General features: G+C 37.1%; 1 protein-coding gene across 4 annotated transcripts in view; it reads right to left on the reverse strand.

Annotated features, from left to right (window-relative positions):
• Positions 1–293: 293 nt before the first annotated feature.
• The window catches only part of necab2 (N-terminal EF-hand calcium binding protein 2), a 107,729-nt gene continuing 85,905 nt past the window's right edge, over positions 294–22,117 (reverse strand). For 2 of the 4 annotated variants that reach the window (XM_065279047.2, XM_065279046.2), the window contains exons 8-13: positions 20,708–20,787; positions 14,395–14,451; positions 5,688–5,800; positions 2,646–2,723; positions 2,130–2,221; positions 294–1,810 (exon numbers count right to left, since the gene is read on the reverse strand). In XM_065279047.2, coding sequence (XP_065135119.2) covers positions 1,782–1,810; positions 2,130–2,221; positions 2,646–2,723; positions 5,688–5,800; positions 14,395–14,451; positions 20,708–20,787 — 449 coding nt within the window. In that variant the 3' untranslated portion in view covers positions 294–1,781. The remainder of the gene's footprint in view (positions 1,811–2,129; positions 2,222–2,645; positions 2,724–5,687; positions 5,801–14,394; positions 14,452–20,707; positions 20,788–22,117) is intronic. The other 2 variants (XM_073815747.1, XM_065279048.2) reach the window with 1 other exon arrangement.

A 22,117-nucleotide genomic window follows, 5' to 3' on the forward strand; every position in this document is an offset into this window, starting at 1 on the left:
AATGTTTAAACCCTTTTCGAGAAGCAAGAATGTCTTATATTTCCAAAAACCTGCAGCAATCTGACAAACAAAAGTGTGTATGACTGCTCAGACCCAGACGTGGCGCTAAGCACTTTTCCACGTCAAAGATGTTTTTATAAATATGGACTTTGATGTGGATCTTTTTGTGTACACAAACTTTTGATCAAATCGGTGCATGTGCACACTTTATAAATGAGGCCCCAGGCGCGTAACCATGGCAACGCGCATACCTCCGATAAAACCGTCCATAATGTACAAAAACGCAATGGCAGTTCTTTTTTCAGTACTTTATTGAATAGCAGCACTCTACATAAACTAGAATTTTAACAAATTTAAGACGAATATAATTTGCATCCCTGCAATAAATCTCTACACTCATAAGAGAGAAAGCCAGTTTACAGAAACATACAGTATAAGAAGTATTTCATCAAACAATGCCATTAAAAGTGACTTCTCATATTTTAAGTTTGATTCATTTCATATATATATATTCATTTTTGTTCCATACTGGAATCATATAAAAGAAAATAAGAAATGCACAAAATCCAATTTAAGTAGCATAGCTAAATTCTACGGCAAATCATTTACTGGACGTTCATTTGTAACATGCACTCACTGTGAGGAATTAAACAGAAGGCAGGATTGGTGGGAAAGCGAACAAAGGAATGTTGCAGTTTGGGCCACATGACGTTTGTTCCACTTGGTATTGAGTTGTTCATACACTGAGCCAACCAAAGTCTTTGTGCACAAATTCAACAACCTTACTGATCAATAATGTTTTAAGCAATTCACTTTGAAATCTTTTCAATGCGGAAGTGAAATTTTGCTTGTCCTGAGGCATCATCGGGTACCGAATGTTCAATAATGAGAAATGAAATGTCCATCAGGTGAGAATAACTTTCAATGATATTGTCTATAGCTATGCACTTCAAGGTCTTTACACTCATTCAAAACATCTGTATGATTGATGATAATTTTGTCCTCTTAATGCTAATCATTTAAGATCTTACAATGAGTGAATAGCATTTAAATAAGCATTTCATATATGAAACTCCAGGTATATTGTGCTTCTGGACCAGATGTTTATTTGGTATATGATGTGATTTTAGGCCCTTTAACTATAGCAGTATGCATCATGCCATTGTTTGAAAATAATAAACCCATTCACTCTACATGGCTCAGTGCATTACACATTAAAAACAATCAGTTCAAAGTACCTATAACACCAACCTATAACAAGCATAACAATAACAGAAATGCTATTATCCATAAACAACTGTGTTAATACTTTGATGCAGACTTCAGTCTTCTCAGAAATTATACTATTTGTAAACCGTATGCAAAGTGGATGCAAATGTTCAATGAGATGAAATATTAATCAGCCTGGGCTTGTTTATGCAAGTTGATATTTTGAATGCAAATGCTTTGCAGTTTTCCTGAACCAAGTGCAACATTTTCAGGAGTTTTTAGACGTCATTTCTGTATTCTGCAGTAGTAAAGTTGAAAAGGGAATCGATTTTATGTCCAACATTCTCTGCAGTTAACACTGTACGTTTGGCTCCATATCAAATAGATACTGTGTAAACAAGTAATTACAAAAGAGAGAGAGAGAGAGAGAGAGAGCAAAGAGAAAAGGGGCGTGTTAAGACAGCAGGAGTTTTGACAGAGAAATGAGGGAAAAGGGGTGGAGGAAGAGGATCAGAAAAAGATATTCAGGCATAAGACAGGGTCGTTCCACCCATAGACTGGCTCACTTTTCATCAGTCTCTGTTAAGGCTGCACCAGGCGGCTGGAAATAGAGATGATCGATCAACAATAGTTATTAAAGAGATGAAGCATTGTAAAAAATAATACGGTTTTCTTTATGATTACAACTATGTTAAATCAATAAACTTTTTGTATTTTTGCACCAGAAGAGAAGTCTAGCAATATAGTGCACTACAGAGTCTCTTAAGGCAGAGACTGTACAATATTTTATTGTTAATATATTTTCATTACATGAAATATCTTGTCAAATTAAACTGCCAAAGACACCAGACATTTTGCCGCAAAAGGGGGCTGGATTGGTTCCAATGCCCACAGCAGCCCCTACAGCGGACAACACTCACCAGGCACGGCGACAGTGGACACAGCCTCAGGCTGGCACAGCGTATCCACTTTCACATGCTGGAAAGCCTTGCAAGCTGCAGTTTGAAGGTGCCTGACAGAGAAACAGGGAAGGTTAAGTAAGAACATAAACAAATCCAGTTCCAAGTACAACTCAAGTGCCTTAATGTATGACATACTGTAAATCTGACTTTGGGTTTGAAATTCAGGTAAAGTCTGATAATCTAACTATATGAGATGAGGCGCATCAAAGTTTGATTTCACTTAATCTTTGACATGGTCCAGTCTTTATTATATCAACGTTATATAGGATGATTTTATGTGGAAACTAGTAAATCGCAATGACTACACAGGCAGAAGTAACAAATGTTTGGCATTTAGATTTTAAATGCAACTTTCACAAAAAGGCACCTTTAAATACAGATGTGCAGAGAAATAATTCAGGTGCTAAAAGCAATTGACAAAGTTAAGAGATTTCTTTTTTTTTTGGTTCACACTCAGAATAAAAGTTTTTTTACCTCTTCCACTCCTCCTCTCCATCCCAAAACTCATAGACCACAAAGGACAGTCCATCAGGCAGCCGGACAGCAGTCACACTGCAAAGTGACATGAGCAATGATCATCAAACTTGACCAAACAAACATTAAAGATAAAGCCAAAATATAATGTCTTCAATCAAATGAGTTTACAAGATAATGAGGCAATCTAGTCCCTAGAAAAAGCAACCTAATTGTTCATTGCACTATATGTTCCTCCACATGATGGCAGTATATCATCATATATGTCTGTACTACTACAGCTGTACCTCTTCGGGCAATAAAACAGAACAATCATTAGCTTTAATTAAATCAAGCATCTGTCTTATTAACTTACAGTGGCTTTAACTGCTAGTTAAAAGTCTGTCTAAATTGTCTAAACACAATATAAATGTAAGGAATGTATTGCTGAAACACAACGTTGACTCAATGACGCACTGGAACCATTGAGCATGGCCCCGCCCCTAACACAATAGAGGATATGCACGTGACAGCGAAAGTGTGAAATCAACGAAAACACGGGGAACTGTACTAACAAGAATTCAGAGCTTTCATTTTACAGACTGCCAAAAAACAGCGAAAGGAGAAGTAAATTGATCGTTCATGCCAACGTCCACAGAGCACAGGTGGGTTAACAAGTTGCTGTTCACCATCAGGCAGAGGTGGACACTACTTAAGTATTTTACTTTCTACTTAGAAGTATTTGTATTTTATCAGTGTTTTTCTTTGGAAAACATACATTCCAAAGCATATTATCATAAATTTTACTCAAGTAAAAGTACACAATTTTAATGTAATTAGGTATTTAATAAATTTTAATATGCAATATAAAAGAATACACAGAATGATTCATGCTTAGAATGTAGTGTAGAAAATGTTTTCCCAAGACAAACACCCTAAAACAGATGCTTGAAAAATGTAACTAATGTAGCTAAGTATTGTCCACCTATGATATCAAGTCCAACTAAATTTAATTTAAGCTGATAATAGTCAGTTTTACTGGCATTTTCGCAGCAGCCGCTATGAAAACCAGCCATTTTGTTGAAAGTTTGCCACTCAACAGGGCGAGTCACATGGAAAAGTGACGTCAATGCATACCCTCTATTGTAGTAGTAGTAGTAATAAGTTTATTTGATCATGTAATAAAATAAAAAATACATTCAATACAATCCCTCACATAAAGCCCATTAATTTATAATAAAATAAAAGTTTATGAAACTTACACTTTACGTTTTGTCCGATACTACACAATAATCTTCACAGAACACAACTGTTGTGAATTTTAAAGTCTAATTTTTTCATTACACATTTAGACTTCAAAAGTCATAAAATTGTGTTCATCTGTGAAGATTAACCTGCTGGACAAAACAAGTGGGTGTGGTTTTATTGCTGACATGCGCCCAGTATTTGAAATCAGAGACCCCTGACTGTTTTTCCATGATTTTAATAACTTATTTTATTCATATGGTGTTTTTTATCATTCGAATTTGTCTGTGTGGTAATCAGTTTTCTGTGGTGTCACAAACTGAGAAACATTTAATATCTGACTTTACATTTTTATTTCCCATAGACCCCTTATTGTAAGAACAGAAACATGACAGCAGGGGAGGTCCTAAGATGGCGGAGTGAGAGGTTGTGTTTTCAGCAGGCTCCAATTCAAAACTTATAAATAGCCAAGTCCTTAATCTTGTTTGTTTTGAAATAGCCTCTTTTTATCTATCAATAATGTTGTCGGACCATGCTTACGATTTGAATGCTCTCAATGAAGCCGAAGCGTGTGATGAAGATGTGATCATGGAGTTTGAAGTGGAACAGGCTAAAGCTAATGGTAATGTTGACATGGCATTATTAAAAGAAAACAAAAAGTTAACTGGGACCACACGCCAATAAAAAAAAAAAGATGACAGCAGGTGGGGAAAAATCGTGTGGGGGTGTTTGGAATCTGGAAATGACTCTAGCTGGATAAAACCACTTTGAACATATATAAGCACAGGCACTACCCACCAGGTTGCTTTTCCTATATCTGAGGTTTAGTACTTTCATAGGGTGTTTGTTGTTGGATGAATCACACAGTGAATAATCACAAGCAGTTCACTTATTTGGGTGATGCTAGTGTGTTATAAGAGCATTTCAATGACTTTAACATCTTCATATTGGCAATATTTTACTTAATATAAGACTTTAAAGATATGACACTTATGCAGCAATGGGTTATTGTGGGTTCTTAAACTAATCAATTATTCACCAGTGTGATGTAAACCATGACAGCACTACAAAATACTGCCATCAACACAAAGCACTCGGTAAGTATGGAGCTTCCATAAGAAAGCCTACAAAGGAAACTATTTTACTAACTGCTCTTACATTAATATTTCATCATGTGGGATTGAAAAAATGGTGTCAGGTGTGGCTTGACCGAAAACTCAAAAATAGCTATTTTTAACTAGGTTAAGAATTTGACCAGGGAATATAATATGTCCTTTAAGGACTTTAGGCAAGGCAATAAAAAGGCTAAATAGTGATTATTATTATTTTGCTATTATTCATGAACCAAAAAAAGCACCACTCCCCTCGGCTCGTCTATACCCTCTTTAACCAGGAGGTAAATGATGCAGTGTGATATTTTAAAACACAGACATGAAATCAAAGATTGATACACATTGTATATGCATTTACAACATACTGTATGGATCAATCTCAGAGAGTACAACAATAAAGCTTTTATTGCAGCACATCAATGGCATTATTATGAAACATCATACTATAATGCAACAAGGTGTATTTTGAGAAGTACTTATGATAAACCACATGTGTTGGTTGCTATGTTTAGGAGCATGCTTTCTAACTGGAGCATGTGCTAAAAAAACAGGTACTTTGGTTTGGCACACACACAAAGCAGAGGTTTGTGTTTGTACTGTCACATAACTATTGGCTTATCCTGGTGTATTCAATCAAATGGATTGAGACATACTGTAAAAGAGTCACTAAAAGGTCAAGCTTAAAATAAACAACCAGGTAACTTACTGGAAACAGTCTCTCTGGGTAGACACATCCTTCAGGTATTGTTTCAGGGCCTCGCAGAACTCTCCCAATTGCTTCTGAGAAACCACCATCTCCTGACGGATCAGGTACAGAGACTACAGAGAGAAAAAAAAAGAGATGATTGTTTGTGTGTTTTATTAGTTTCCAGGAATATAGTCTGTAGAGATTATGAGTATGATATTACACTGTCAGAACAAATGGTAAAAAAACGGTCTCTAGCCATCAACCATTTAAAATTATTCTAATAGGTCACTATTTATGTATTTGGTACTAATATGTACCTCAGAGGTACTAATATAAACTCTCGGAAATGTGTACTTTTTGAAAGGGTTGTTTATTCCTGACTGTGTATAATTAGAATGCATTACTTAAAGTAATCTTGCGAGTCATATAAATAAATGAAAAAAATAAATCAGAGCTCTTTAGAGACTCGTGTCACAGAGAAAAGTTATAAACATTTGGCAACAAGCTCTGTTTCTGAGAAATGCCTTGGGCAAGCAAATTCCTTTAAAAGCTTTGACCCTCTCGTCCTAAGAGTCATGATCTATATCGAAGTTCAAGTTACTCCTCCAGGAGAAAGAAAAATAAACACAATACTAGACGGTAAAATCAATACAGCCACACTCTTCATTATAAAAGTCTTCTGGAACATCGCCTAACTAACTAATTAATTCCCAATTTAATCTAAGTAATGGCAGAAATGTGGGAGTGTGGTTGGCTAACTCAAATAAAGGAAAGTAAAAATCTAATAACTCACATACAGTCTCTTTTTAAAGAAACAAGATAGATGTATTTTATAAGGTTTTTAGTGATCAATAAAATTTAATGGAAAAGAAAAAATTTGCTTTTGGCTTCTCTGTTTGAAACGGTTGTAACTTTCTCATGTAACCTGCCACTCAACTCTCCTACGCTTTTCTAAATTAGTGGTGTTGTCTAGAATCAATTTAATTATTAGAGATTTATTTCATTAAATTTCTGATTTAAGCCTGTGATAGACTATTATAGGTTATAATTATAGGTTTCAATGTAATGATCCTTGTTTGGCAGAATATGTCCATACTGCAGTGCACAAGAAGAGCCTTGAGATCATTATAATGTCAGCACTTAGACTTACTTCTCAATGCATACAGTATTTGCTAAAAAGGTTAAATATGCATGTACTCAAGTAACTGTAATATACCGTATTATCCTCCATCTAACATGTTAAATAATTTACATTTACAGTTATGCATTTAAAGGTGACATAGAATGATTGAACGGGGTATTTATCCTTGTTCTGTGATGTGACATGTAGACAAAAATTTATTTGTTTGGGTCTATAATGCCTTAGAAGCTTCTTAAAAACCTTTCTCAGATAGCTCAATTAGGGTGGGGGATTTTGCACCTATTTGGCTCCCCCTACTGGCTTAAATTGCAATCTCATTACTGATTGGCTGACTTTGCTGCCACTCAAAAAATTTAACCAATTTTTTATGTCATAAGCATTTTCAGATTGGGCTGTTTTCTGGCTGACATTTCTAAAAGAGGAATTTCTATGAGACTGAGATGTTTAGGATGTCTAGCACTTTTTGTATGTTCGTGAATGCAGGTAGACTACCATTATTCAACAAAGACGAGGTAAAAATGTTTTTTCATTCTCTGTCCCCTTTAACAGACGCTTTTATCTGCAGTGCATTACTAGATATACATCTTTTATCAGTATGTGTTCCCTGGGTTTAAACCCATGACCTTTTGCGCAGCTAACTCAATACTCTACCACTGAGCTATATAGGAACAGAATAAAGACATGAAATGCCGATAAATAAATAAAATTTCAGATAAATCTTAAATATCAATATTTGTCGAAAAAGCAATGTAAGCCTTGTGCCTGCTGCCTTGATATTATGACACTTTGAACATTATTAACACATTACCCCCCCCCCAAAAAAAACCAGATGTCTTGTTACTACCAAGCCCATTCTCATGAATTGCACACCTTTTGAAAAGTCCTGCAATACATATGCTAAAGTCCAATTTTGCGTGCATATGATACGCTAGTCCTTTTCGTTCACTTAATACCAAACATCTTTTCGTGTCATTTTATGTATTGGTTTCTCTTTTTTTTACAATTGTCGCTTGGGGTTGGGATAAGAACAACTTTTGCTGTGTTACAACTGACGTCTCAGCACATACGATATGAAAATGGCTAACATTAGCGTAATTCTTGCCGTTGTTTTACATAGGCTAGGCTACACACGAATGATTGCTGTCTAACAACAAAATAAATGTGCCTGTCTTATCAAAAATTTTGTCTCAAAATGTATTTTTGTTCATATCTTTAATATTGATTGAATAAGGTCATGTCAAAGATTAAAATCACAAGGAAATTCATGGCTAAAATCAGACTATGATGTTATTAAAATGTCGCTTTTTCTCACTTGTATCCATTTATAATTGAACTATGGTTAGATGAGGGATGAATAGAGTAGATACCTGTCTATTAGACAGATATAAACAATATCCACTTCAAGTATATAGACAAAATAGTATTGTAATATTTGCCTGCAAACTTAATTTTTAGCCAGTGTTACAACTAACCCCCTGCCTGTTGCAATTAACCCCACCTATGGGGTAAGTTGTAACGTTTGCATTCTGTCACGTTTGGTGTAATTGTCCAAGAATGGTAAGTACTAGAAACAAACTTCAAATGTTTATTTGTAGCAGAGATGTGTGTGTTGCTTGTGTAAAAATATAATGAATCAAAACTCAAAACCAAAAAGCAGTAGGTTGTGCCCTGCTCTCCCCTAAATTTAATGACACAAAAAATGAGTATTAAGCGAACAGGAAGGACTGGCATATCATATGCACACAAAAATGGTGCAGCTTTAGAAAAGCATAAAGTGTAAAATAGTGCATACAGGTACGTTTTTGGAAATGTCAGGGTATGCGTTACATGCTTTAATTAAGGTGTCACTTTCTTAATAGAGCATGTGTTTTTCCCAGCAGGTGAGTAATGGCGCTTTTCCATTGCATAGTACCCCACGGTTTAGTTTAGTTTGGGTCGGGTCAGCTTACTTTTGGGAGCTTTTCCATTGGGTGCAAGCAGTGCCGGCGCCAGCCGAGCGCTGATGAGGGGGCGTCTAAAATACCAGAGGGGGCGATCACATGAATGCATATAATTCCCCCAGCTAGAAAATACATAGGTTTGGTACATTAAGTTTTAAAGTGTTATAAACAAACATCTCTGTAATACAACCACAAAAACTACAGCTATAGTGAGCAACGTACAGAGCTCTGAACAATACAACAACAACAAAAAAACGCATACCTAACGTTTCATATTAGCACAACACTACTCATTTGAAGTTCAGACCCAGAGGTAAGTTAGAAATACATTTTACGTTATGGTGGGGGGCAGTGTTGGCAAATAGAGTTGATGGTTTTCAGCCCAAAAACGGTCCAAACGCAAGATTTTATCAATATTTTGGTTCAATTTGATCATATAACGTAGTTATTTTAACCGCCACAAGTAATGCACCATAAGCTAGCGATTAAGCAGCTAGAGAACTACAATAGCAAAATGACAATAACTCGTTTACATATACAGCTATGCTGTAGGATAGGCTAATTCAAATTCGTTAATTATAAATTTAACAATGTCTGTTTTTATCTATTTACTCCTGATAAACAGGTGTGTGAGAGAGAGAGATCGTACAGGCTTACCTTTAACGTTAAATGCAGAACAATAATAGGCTGTTGGTTGTACGTTGACTTGCAAGGATGCTGGCGAAAAATGAACATCTGAACTTTTCAAAACTATGTACAGTCTGGCTGAAGTTCATGGTGCCCGAATTGACTTAATGACAGCCGAACATTTGGATCTTTGCACCTGAAATGCTCCGATAGTTCATCCACGCCACGGCAATCCGGAGTCCGGTTTGTAGAACTTCCAATGCTATTTTCCATATATCCATTGCTACAGGGCAGGCCCAGGTCACTCTCACACTCCTGTCTTTAAATTTTTATATAATTTCCCACTTCGACAACTTGATTTCCCTCTGAGACTCAGAACGCGGGCTCATTGTCGGCGTGCCTCAAGCCGTCAACACAAACTTGTTCAACTTCAGGCGCGGCTGCAAGAACCAACAACCACATGACGTCAAAGTACCGCGAGAACGATTCGAGAAATCATACTATGTGTCGTTTCGTCTCGCTCTCGCGGCATTTTGACGTCTTCGCTTGATGAATTCGAACAAGCCTATAGGCTACACATGAGTGGGCGTGTGTCACGGTAGAATACATGCACACTTGTTTTTTTGTTTTGTTAAATAATTAGACTTAAAAATTCACTTTAGGAAGACAATACACAAGGCAAACGTGATTTTTAAATAGCGCATTTTATCATTAAAATCCCATTCAACATTAATGGTGATCTGAGGGGGCGGGATAGTGCCAGTGAGGGGGCGACGCCCCCTCACGCCCCCTCGTGGCGCCGGCCCTGGGGTGCAGTACGTAGTACCCGATACTTTTTTTCGTACCACCTCGGTTGGGGTTCCAAGCGACCCGAGCTGATACCAAACGTGACGCGAAAACACTGTAGATCACTGATTGGTCTGAGAGAATCGTCACGTCATCGCTTAAATGTAAATATTAGCTTTAGCTTACTGCTAGCTTGCGCTGTCTCAAGCAAACATGTTGTTATCTGTGTTCTGCTATAAGTTTCCAAACACCCTTTTAGCGATGAAAAACATCCGCAGGTTGAGAATCCGGGACACCATAACAGTTTTTTCCAGACTTGCAGTTTGTGGCGGCACATTCGCGACGTGCACGTCCGCATTATATATGCTTAAATGCAACTTGAATGAGGCTCAGCGGAGCGCCGTCGACTGACGCCACGGGTCGGGTGTTTGAACAGAAACTGTCATGTGAGACAGAGGTAGTTATAAACGCGATGTGCAAACATCTATTTGTGGTGGCCAATTTTAATTTTGTGGCAGACTGAGAAATAAATGAATGAATGGGAATGTACAACAACGCTCTCACGTGTATGATGTCACAGCAGTAGGCAGCGTAAATATAACGACACGCCTATAATCCCTCCCACTCCGAAGTGATACTAAACTCGATGGAAAAGCTAACCACGCCAAAGTGAGGTGAGCTGACCCGACCCAAACTAAACTAAACCGTGGGGTACTATGCAATGGAAAAGCGCCAAAAGTGAGGTGAGGTGACCCGACCCAAACTAAACTAAACCGTGGGGTACTATGCAATGGAAAAGCGCCATAAGATGAAACTAACCAAAACCAACAGGCACTCTGATTTGACAACATTACCGCTATCCAAAAACCGGGGCACTAGGGAGCCTAATAATAAACACTGAACCTACACTCTAAAAATGATTAGTTGACTTTATTTTTAAAAAATGAGGAAACCTGTTGCTTAAAAAATACTATGAGGTATCCTTTAGTACACATGCAGCAACCTTACGTACCAGAGGATATGTAACAGTATGGAAATTGCTTACTTAATTTTTTTAAATGCAACAAGTTACCTAAATTTTTTCAAGTAAAGTCAACTAATACCATGCCACCCAACTACATCACACTGAATGTAATCAGAAACACTACATTACCCGACCTACACAAAACTTAATAATTATCAGTCCCATTCATCTTCATTGGAGACCTGTTCTAAAGAGCGGACATTCCTTGTATAATGATTTGACAACATGCTGCAATGCAGCTGAATGCCCTAATGTCTCTTGTTAGTCTTAAAGGGATGGTTCGGCCAAAAATGATATTAAACCCATGATTTACTCACCCCCAAGCTGTCCGAGTTGCATATGTCCATCGTTTTTCAGACAAACACATTTTCGGATATTTTATAAAATGTTTTAGATCTTTCAGTTGATTAAATGTAATGTTACGGGGTCCACCCATAGTCCACGACCTTCAAGTCCAAATAAAGAGCGTCCATCCTTCACAAAATAAATCCAAACGGCTCCAGGATGATAAACAAAGGTCTTCTGAGGGTAATCCGCGCGGTGTTGTTGTAGAAATATCCATATTTAAAACTTTATTAACGAAAATAAATACCTGCCGGTAGCGCCGCCATCTTAGTCGCGTCCGCATTCAGGATGAGAGCTTACGCAGCCTACGGAGATTACTCTGCTGCTGCTCTGTGCCCCCGCCCTCCGAATTTGTCATACGTCACTAAGAAAAGTGCGTACACTACGCTAATACTCTCTCCTGAATGCGGACGCGACTAAGATGGCTTCCTTGAGACCCAATGCAGTGGATTCAATTTATAAAACCGAGCAAATGTGACCCAGAGATTAACTGTTAAAGCGTCTCTGGGCTGTGTGAACTTACTGTCTTATTAAATTCCATATTTTTACCGTTTTGATGTGAACCAGTTTAATTTATTTTTATAATACTTCTCAGTTTTATTACAATGTCTTTCAGTTGAAGTTCAGGTAGAATTGGAATCCTCTGTGTTTCAATGAAGCTCAGAAGGGAAGCTAAACTAATGAACCCTAAAAAAACCACATGCAGAGTGAAACTGCTTCACTTCTACATTATGCATCAGACTGGGAAACACACACATGCGCGCGCACACACACCCACACACATGCGCGATGCTATATACAGTAAGTAAGGGACCTATCACAGATATTTATGATGATTTTTATATTGAAAATAAAAGATGATCTATGTTTCAAACGGTACCACTCCAGAATGTCTGTTTTTACTTTAAAAGACTTTTTAATATTTCACCCATGAACACATACATACATATACAGTACATTTTTTTCCTGTTCATGTGAGGAGTAAGTCTAAGGTACAGTATGAGCCTGTAAAAGCGGTAGGGACCTTAATAGGGTTTGAGAAATTTCTCCGTTACCATGGAAACTGGGGAACACCGTCCCATTTCATTGCAATTGCAATCTTTCAGCCCCTGTTTTTCTTTTTCCGAAAACATTTACTCGTTGCATATTCACCCCCCCCCACCCCACACCCCCCCTGAACTTTATCATCTCTGTAAATTAGCTGCATTGTTAATTCTAGATTAAAGCACTACAGTATGCCTAAAAGACATCATAAACAGGAGTATACTGCAGATAAAAGCAGCTTGCATCTCTCTCTCTCTGTCAGCATCCGTCCCATGATAATTCTCTCTAAATGAGCACAAAAGGCTTTCAGATATGTAGTTGTATAACCTCTTCAAATGACTCGTTCTTCGTTCAGTGGTTTTGTCAGCAGACAGCTGATTTATATTCCTCTATATGCCATTTGAGGCAAGCACTGCGGGTGGTGTGAGAGACTATTTAAGTCGGTGAATGCTGCCAATGAAGTAAACTGCTGAGCTAACAGATGCACAGAGATGCTGGACTGATCAGTCATAAGTCCAGTGTGTGTAGATGAAAGATAAGAGAGAAGACTGCAGCGTCTTGACTTTCCTATCCATCAGCGATCTGTTGGACTTCAAACAGCCTATGCATTTTCTAAAGCTGTGTATTTTGTGCTTAAGTAATGCTTAAACATTTTGTTTTTATAATCACTGACATCTGTGGTAACTGCAAACTCATTAAAAATGTATAGTTTGTATGTAGTTTGTATTATAGGGATTTACAAGTAGTAGTAATAAGTATATGCTAATACAGTAAGTGCATTCATAGACATACAGTAATATGGAAAAATAAACATTACAGGGCCATATAATGTGTCCAATGCAATAACACATAGACCGTGTTGTAACTATATCAGTGTGTGGATGCAAACTATGATATGGTACTTTATATTTGTTATTTTTTTATTTACATAAACATGTTCACTAATCTGTATTAGCGTTGCATTTGTGAAGATGACAGAATGCAATAACAATCTACAGGCAACACAATTATCTTGAATTGCATCAAATGGCACAATCCATTCTTTTCTGTTTTGCATAATAATTTCTTATGCACTGTGTGAGATTGTTATCATTGCAGGTGTGATGAACTAAATCTAAAAACCTCCTCTGGGTTACCCATCAAATACAATCTCATGAAGGCACACAGTGAAGGTGTTGGGTGGAACTTGTTTAATCCTTGTTTTGTCTTGAAATTTGACAAGGAGTAATAGATGATAAGGGAATGATTCAATTTACTGTGATCCCTCCAGTGACAAGATGAAAGGAAATTTGATGAGAATCTGTGCACTACACTTAACACGGTCAACAGCTCAGTTGAACCAATACAGACAGGGTTCATTTTGGTAAAGATCTATTATTTGCAAAATAACTAATGCTATAAGTTTATGACTGTTTACATTTTTTCTATTTTAACTGACCAAAACTGTATATGATATTTCTGCTGTGTATCACCAGACCTGAACTGATCTGTGGCCTGGCATGTTGTGATACTGCTTATCTTTGAGAAGCCAGAATGCCTCTATGAGGTCCTATTGAACACATGGAGCCGGTGCTGATATGCAAACAAATGTTCCTTAATACTGAGAAACAGATGGCAGCGGTTCTGCAGGTGTGAACATCTTAAAACCGTAATGATACAGCATGAGTAGCTCCATAGAGTACTAAAGAACATTCATTGGTTATCGTGAACTAACTGTCTTTTTACATGTAGGGAAAAGGTGATTTTGGTCATGCATTGTCTGAGAGTTTCATTTATTTGCTGCATGCTTTTTGGTATAAGACATGCTTTAGTACTTACTGCGCTAGTTGTGCCATCAGTGTCTGTTAGTCGCTGATGTAGGTCAAACCAAACTGTCTGCAACACAAACCAGAACAGAAAAGCCACTAGTGAATTTACATTCCCCCTCATCTGCCCCTGACTGCTGCTGTCGAACCGCAAACATTCAATTAAGTGAGCTGACACACAGATGAGACACCAAAGCACACCTGCCTGGTCTTCAATATAACAGGAGGTAAGGATAGAAAATGTGTAGAAATTAAGTTCTCTCACTTAATTATTATCAACATCTACATAACTCTCTATACATTAACTAACCCTAAAGCTAGAAGTATAGCCCAGTTTTTACGCATACGCGAGGGTCTGCGAACAACAGTGAAGCAAATTTTACACTGTACGTGCACCGCTAGATTTTTGTAACCGCGCGTACAGAAGAATGTAGTATGTACATGCGTCAAATAAACTATGCTTTGCGAGGGTGTGCGTTTGAATGTCTGTGTATGTTCGTGTACATATAATCCAGGCTTAACGCTAAAAGTATAGTTCAGTTATGATCCGTATACATTGCGCGTCATCAGAATAGTATGCTCACACTGCATGCGCACCGCCAGATTTGTGTAACCGCACTTACTTTTTAAGGCTGGACTACTTTTTATAGTCTGTTTTTATGTGTATGCAAGTGTACGTAAACGGACGAATGCACAGCTTTGCAAAGCACACACCTGCTATGTTTTAAAAATTCGGCATGTGCATACAGTACGCTCGCACGCTCTTCTGATGATGAAAATTGCCTCACACACACTGTGCGTGGACCTCGCGTATGGGTAAAAATGGACCATACTTGTAGTATGTAGTCCAGGTGTTGCGTTGCATTTTGTCGCAATGCGCATGCGTCGAATGACTGTGTACACGTATGAGTCAAATAAACTATACTTTGCAAGGCTGTGCGTTCGAATGCGCGTGTACATTAGCGTACATGTAAAAAAACAACAACTTTACTCTAGACTTAAAGGATAACTCTTAAAAACAAATCCTAATAATTTACTCACCCCCATTTTTTCTCAAATGATGTTGTTTTTCTTTATTCAGTTGAGAAGAAATTAAGTTTTTTAAGAAAAACATTTTATGATTTATGATTAATAGACTTTATTGGACCCCAACACTTTACAGTTTAAATGCAGTTTAAAATTGCAGTTTCAATGCAGCTTCAAAGGGCTCTAAACGATCCCAAACGAGGCATAAGGGTCTTACCTAGGGAAATGATTTTCAGCAAAAAAAAGTACTTTTAAACTTCTCGTCTTGCATGTGCCAGTGCGACCTCACGTAATGCGTGGAAAGGTCAAGCATGACGTATGCGAAAAACCGCCCCAGTGTTTACAGTTGTGGAGAAGAGGACCGTTCTGATGTTGTTGTATGTGGAATGTATTAATTAATGTCTTTATGTTAGTTAATTGTATAAAATGGTCCGCAATGTGCGTTTCACATATGCAACCCGGGACCTTTCGATGTCATGATGCATTACGTGAGGTCGCGCTGGTGCGTCGAACGGATAGTGCAAGTTGTGGTTTAAAAGTACATATTTTTTAGTTTTCTTCACGAAAATGAAAATCATTTTGCTTGATAAGACCCTTATGCCTCGTTTGGGATCGTTTAGAGCCATTTGAAGCTGCAATGAAACAGCACTTTTAAACTACATTTAAACTGTAAAGTGTTGGGGTCTTATTAAGTCTAAATTGAAAGAAAAATCATGGAATGTTTTTATTAAAAAACTTTATTTCTTCTCGACTGAACAAAGGAAGACATCAACATTTTGGATGACATGAGGATGAGTAAATTATCTGGATTTTTCTTTTAAGAAAGCAGAGTAATCCTTTAACCCTCTCAGACAGATGTTAATGCTAATGAAATTATTTAATTATATCAAAGTGTTCGTAACTGCAATTATTTTTTGACAAAATAAGCAACTTAAATTTTATAACAGTAAGATGGAAATTACTTAATAAACTAAACAGTGTATATCATCACAAACAAACAATTATATACTGCATTTGTTTATACAGGGAGATAACAGACAGTTTGCTTAATTAATTATGCCTAATATGGCCTATTACCACCAAACTATTTTAACTATTCATTGTGCATTGTCTTGCAGACTAAAACACAGAAAGAAAGGGAAAGTGCCAAAATAGACCTAACTGAACCAAGAGATTTTTTTTCAACAAGCATTTATCATTTTGAAGGGTAAGAAATACTGCAAGTTGCATTACCCTTATCTTGTGTAAAAGCTGGAAGCTGAGTCTTTGGTAATGATGCACAAAATGTCAAAAAGTGACCACGAATATCTGTCATAAGATATGTTCACATCTTCACAGCAGAATGTCCACACTTTACAAATGAGGCAGAAGAGAAAATAATTTGGAGCCTTTTAATTTTTCTCATACGATGCCACTTCACTCCTGTCTCCACTGTTTTATTGTATGTTATGAGAATAGCAAACATTTGGCCAAAAGATTATTAGATCAGAAAATAGGAAGTCACACAAATTTGAATATGATGAATAAATGAAAAATGTTTAAACCTTTTTTTATAATACTCTTCACTTAAGATACAAACAGTCTTTACATGATGTGTACTAAAAGCTAATAGTTTCTCTAGATAATTTTTTCAACATGAACTGAATACTGATGGTGATGGTGGGTAAAATTCCTCATTCCATAATGGAATGACAGAATACATAATGGCCGGTAATGATCGCACACATTCATGCAGCTGTTTCTCTCGCTGAGGAACGCAATGGAGGTTTATCCATCAAAAAGGATATCAAGAATGACACTCAGCACCTTATCGGAGATGCAGAGCGGAGAACCGGCATTAGTCTCTACAATGATTGGAGCCTATCAAGATTCCACAACTGGATAGAAAAGGAAATGATGCGTTGCTTAGAGCAGCAGGAGCGGAGGGTTGGGGGGCCATTATGAAGACAACAAGAGACCTCTGATGACTGTTTCAACTCTGAGCCAAAGACAGTCACCTAAGTCACACTGCCCTATCTAAAAACAACAGAATAGATTTGAAAAAATTTTATACAGTAAAGGGAAAGTTCTGAGGATGGATGTTCACAGGAGTCCTGTGCTAACCCAGGTGTACTGCTTTTATTGATTGACCATGGGAAATATTACAGTACAGTGAGTGAAGTTTGACTTGGTAACTAGAAAACACCAATTTGAGATCCTGGAAGGCTTGAACGAAGACTAAAGTGTGTCTAGAAGCATCTAAATGTCTTCTGAAAGTATGCATAATGTTTTCACAAGCTAATTTTGATCCGATATATTGGGTAAAGTATCGTACGGATGAAAAGTTCAAATGACTCTACAACAGTAAGGTTAAGTCAAAAGCATTGTTTAGGTTGAACACTAATGAACCTCTAAGCAAAGAACTGATCTTCTCTATTTAAAGCTCTACAGCTTATTTCTCTTCAGAGTTGTACGGTAATTGCAAGTGCATGTTCTCGTATTAAATGTAAATCTGTGCTTGGATCCGACACCAAAACCTCTCAGAGTGCCACAAGAGTGCAGCTGCTAAACCCAGATATCCTTTCACTCATCCCCTATGTGTCATAACCTCCTCTTTATGCCTCAACCAGTTGGTTGATTTGGCTAATCGTAGCTGCTGCAATAAAAACTGCCAAAGAAACACTTGCCAAAGCCTCAAAGATTAACCGACTCTATAAGTCCACAATGGTTATAGTTTAAAAAAGAAACTCTTAACTGGTTCTGCTTCAACCCAGATTGCACTTTGCAAGTGGTCTGGGTGATATAAATTTGCCGCGTGAGAGGGTAAGCAGATGTGGTGTGTTGTTGTTGTTTTTTTAAAGGCATGAAACACAGAATTTGGCTTGGGTGCTTAAACCCTGCCAGACCCTGAACTTTGGGACTATTTCATTAAGATATACAGTATTATTATATTATTGTGGTAATAAGTAAAATGTTAAGAGAAAGTGGAAATGAGGAGATGGGGGGGGGGGTTCCTAAAAGAAATTTCAGTGGAATAAGCAGTTGTTTATAATCTAAAAGTACAACTTTGATTTTTTCTACTTGACTATTGATGTGTTGCTGTAACTTATATAATAAATGTATTATGTTAACTTTATTTTATAAGTTACAGCAAATCATCACTTGTCAAGATAAAGAATGACTTGAAATGACTTGTATATCCAAGTTGATTATACTTCAAAAAGTAAGTGCAATTTTTTTCAGTGTACAACATGACTGACAAGATAAGATGAATAAAATCCTATTGAACAAACGTTTGACGTTTATCTAATCTGGCTATACAGTATCTTCTGAATTTGATTTATTTTACAGTCTTTGAAGTCAACAACAAAAACATGCACCAATAAAGGGGAGGAAAAGTGAGACCAAAAAAAACGTTACATAAGCCATAAGTAAGTATAGTCAGAGTAAAACTATGTATTTTACTAACAAACGTTTGGTTGTCTGATTTGTTAAATTGCTTACGTTTGTTTTACCATGTTATTTACCTCTTGTCCCCCCCCTGCTCTCCACTCAGGGCAGTAGAAGTAATAACTTTAGGAAAAACAGATTAGTGGGTTTGTAAACGCGATCTGACTCTCATCTCAGTCCTTTACATATAAATGTGTGTAATTATTCTAAAGTGTGTGCATGTGCAAGAGTAACAGAAAACACAAAGCTGGAGAAGATGAAAAACAGCTCCTTAACCAATAGGGCTGGGTATTGTTTAAAATCTTTCGATCCGGTGCCAATTTCGATACTTCAGTTTCAATAACGGTTCCTAACGATACTTTTTTCCGATACCATATGTTTTAAAATCCATTTAAACATCAACAAAAATACATTAAACGCAAAACTTTTATTTTTCAGCTTAATTAAAACAAATTCTGGTAACACTTCTCACTCAGGGTAACATTATTAATAAAACCGGTTGTGCTTTTTGGATAGGGGTGCGCCAGCAGACACACTTATCAGTTTTTTTTTATGAAAATAAGGAAACAAAAATAAAGAAATGAAGAATATAATTAACACTGCTTTATTTTATGAAATGTAAAATGGTCTTTAGCTTGGACTAACAGTATTTGTGGGTTCATTATAGCTGCAACTTTGTATGATTTGTATGCATGTTTGTTTTTTTAAACAAAGAACTGTACTCAACTTCATAATTATCAATATATTAAATACATTTGGGATTTTTAAAATGAGTAGAAAATGCGTTCAATGTCATTTCATTCAAGTGAAATTAGCAAACCAGTTAAACGGATTTTAGTTTTTTTTTTAAACGAGCCAGGTTTGTAAGCAGTGTTGGGCTGCCATGTGCGTCAAGTTTAAACCATAGACTGTAAAAAATAGGTTTAAACGCATCGTTCATTTTGGGAGATGAGGGCATGAAGTCTTGCGATGCGGAGATACAGGCGCGAGTATTTCATAAGTTGTGGGAGACGCAAGTAAGAAGCATTGAGAGACACGGGCTGCGTGCATGCTTTAAATTGAAACCCCTCGCCACTTTAGGAAAAGCGGCGTTTGGTTAACGTGCCTTTCACGGAGACAGCACGGCCATACATGCGCTCACTCAATTGGTTAGACTATCACAAAGCCTTTCTGTATATTTCTCATATTGCGTCCTTTCTACACTTGTGTTGGGTGATTGCGAGTATCTTTAGAAATCCCCCCGTTACATGGTGGTGGACAGCCAATCACAGGTGCTTTAGGTCCTTAAACGCAAGAACAGGCTCACACAGACACAGCCGCTTGGCTTTTTTTTTGAAAATTGTCACCGAAAGATAAATAAATTTTCGATACTCAAAGTATCGGAGTTTTTTGTTCAATACCATAAAAGTATCGACGTTCGGTACCCAGCCCTGTTAACCAATAGTTTTATGTTTCAATATCTGTAGTGAAATAAAGAGGCATAAGCTTTTTGTCCAAAGTTCATATTGGTATTTGTTTATTTCCTAACACTATTCCAGTATCTATATTCATGGCAAGAACTGGTAATCTACATACTATAATTCTATATTTGGCATCTCTCAATTAACCTACATGTTTTTTGGACTGTGGGAGGAAACCAGAGTAAATCCATGTAGACAGAGGGAGAACATGCAAACTTCAAACAGAAAGACGTCCCAACTCTGCCGAGGCTCAAACTGGGAACTTTTCTGCTACCCACTAAGCCAATGTGCTTCTATTTGTGGTCATCTGTTTATTAAGATGGGACGCATTGAGTATGGTTCACTGGATTATACTGGATTTTGAACTTCTTGCTGTATTCCACCTCTGGAAACTATAAGATGAACTCTTACCTTGTTCTCCAGACGTCCAATCAGCTCAGCCAGTCGGTTGATCTGTGCCTCAAGTCCTTCTTTTCTCACCTCCACAGCTCCTGAGAGACAGAGAGATAGAGAGAAAAACACTGTATAATTTGCAGATAGGTTCAATGAGGTTTAACTCTACCAGGCACTTAAATCTCATCTCAGGGTGGCCGTCATGGCAATGAAACAGAGCGACTCAAACGTTCAGACATTATTACCAAGATGCATTCGTTGTATTGATCGGCTACACATTGATCTGTGATCATTAGGGGAACATAATTCAGTATAAGAATATTGTGTTTTGCTGTAAACCAAAATTAAAGAGCGTTTAAATTTATTTCCACCCTTTTTTTTTCTTTTATGCAACTACAGATCCTATTCATGAGGCAAAAGGTTTTTCTGCCTATGAAATCAGTCCCACTTGAGATGCCAAACCAATTAGACTCTAACATTCCCTTTGTGTTGATGAGGTCTGAATAATGTGGAGGAGACACACTTTGGAAGGCATAAACTGTTACCATAGCGATGAGGGGACTGAGTGAACAGGAACTGAAACCATATTTTATTTAGAGAGATGGTCTACAACAAATTCAGTCTTATTTTGTTAAGGTATGTTTGGACCTAAGCCAGTTTCATTTAATCCAAAATGTTCTCTGTTTTTTTTGTAAAACTGTACTGTAATTTGCAGCATGATGATAAAGACATAACAGCATGATTCTCATAATGATATTACTTCATTATTACACAGAGCTCTAAATGTTTGATTCTGATTGAGCAGTGACAACATTCGAAGCGTTGTTATTCCCAGTAACAACCCCTGAAACTAATAACACAGCCTAATCTGTGAGTCATCTTGACAGGTGCAGTTTAATACTTAAATTCAAATATAAATATTAGGGATGCAATGATAACTGCCGATATACACTTATAATAACTGGCCGATAATCATTCTGAATCGCACAGACTATATTATGCACAGCTATTTTATGTACTACTGCTTTTGATAACATGCATTTGAAAAAGCAACCCTCGTCAAACATAATCATTATAAATATTCTTTAAAATACCTGAAAAGGTTTGAAGAACTGTGATATAAACATATGCTTAAGCCATCCAGGAGCTGCATAAAGGTTCTTCGTCTGCAGCGCATATTGAGTTTCTGCACAAGAGCGCCCTCCGGCTTCTGGATGTAGCGGCATTTCACCGTAATTCATTGAGAAGCATAGCAAGCATCATCGGCAGATTTTTCAGTGCACCCCTAATAAACATGCATCAATAATATCAGTTTTTTTGTACTTTAAACCAAATGCATGTTTGTCTTGTTTGAACATTTGAATGCTTCTTGTTAGGAAACATTTTTCCTAGTAAATTAGCTAATAAAAAAATCAGATCAATATTTTG

The sequence above is a fragment of the Paramisgurnus dabryanus genome, chromosome 9, assembly GCF_030506205.2.
Source record: "Paramisgurnus dabryanus chromosome 9, PD_genome_1.1, whole genome shotgun sequence".
Taxonomy (NCBI): domain Eukaryota; kingdom Metazoa; phylum Chordata; class Actinopteri; order Cypriniformes; family Cobitidae; genus Paramisgurnus; species Paramisgurnus dabryanus.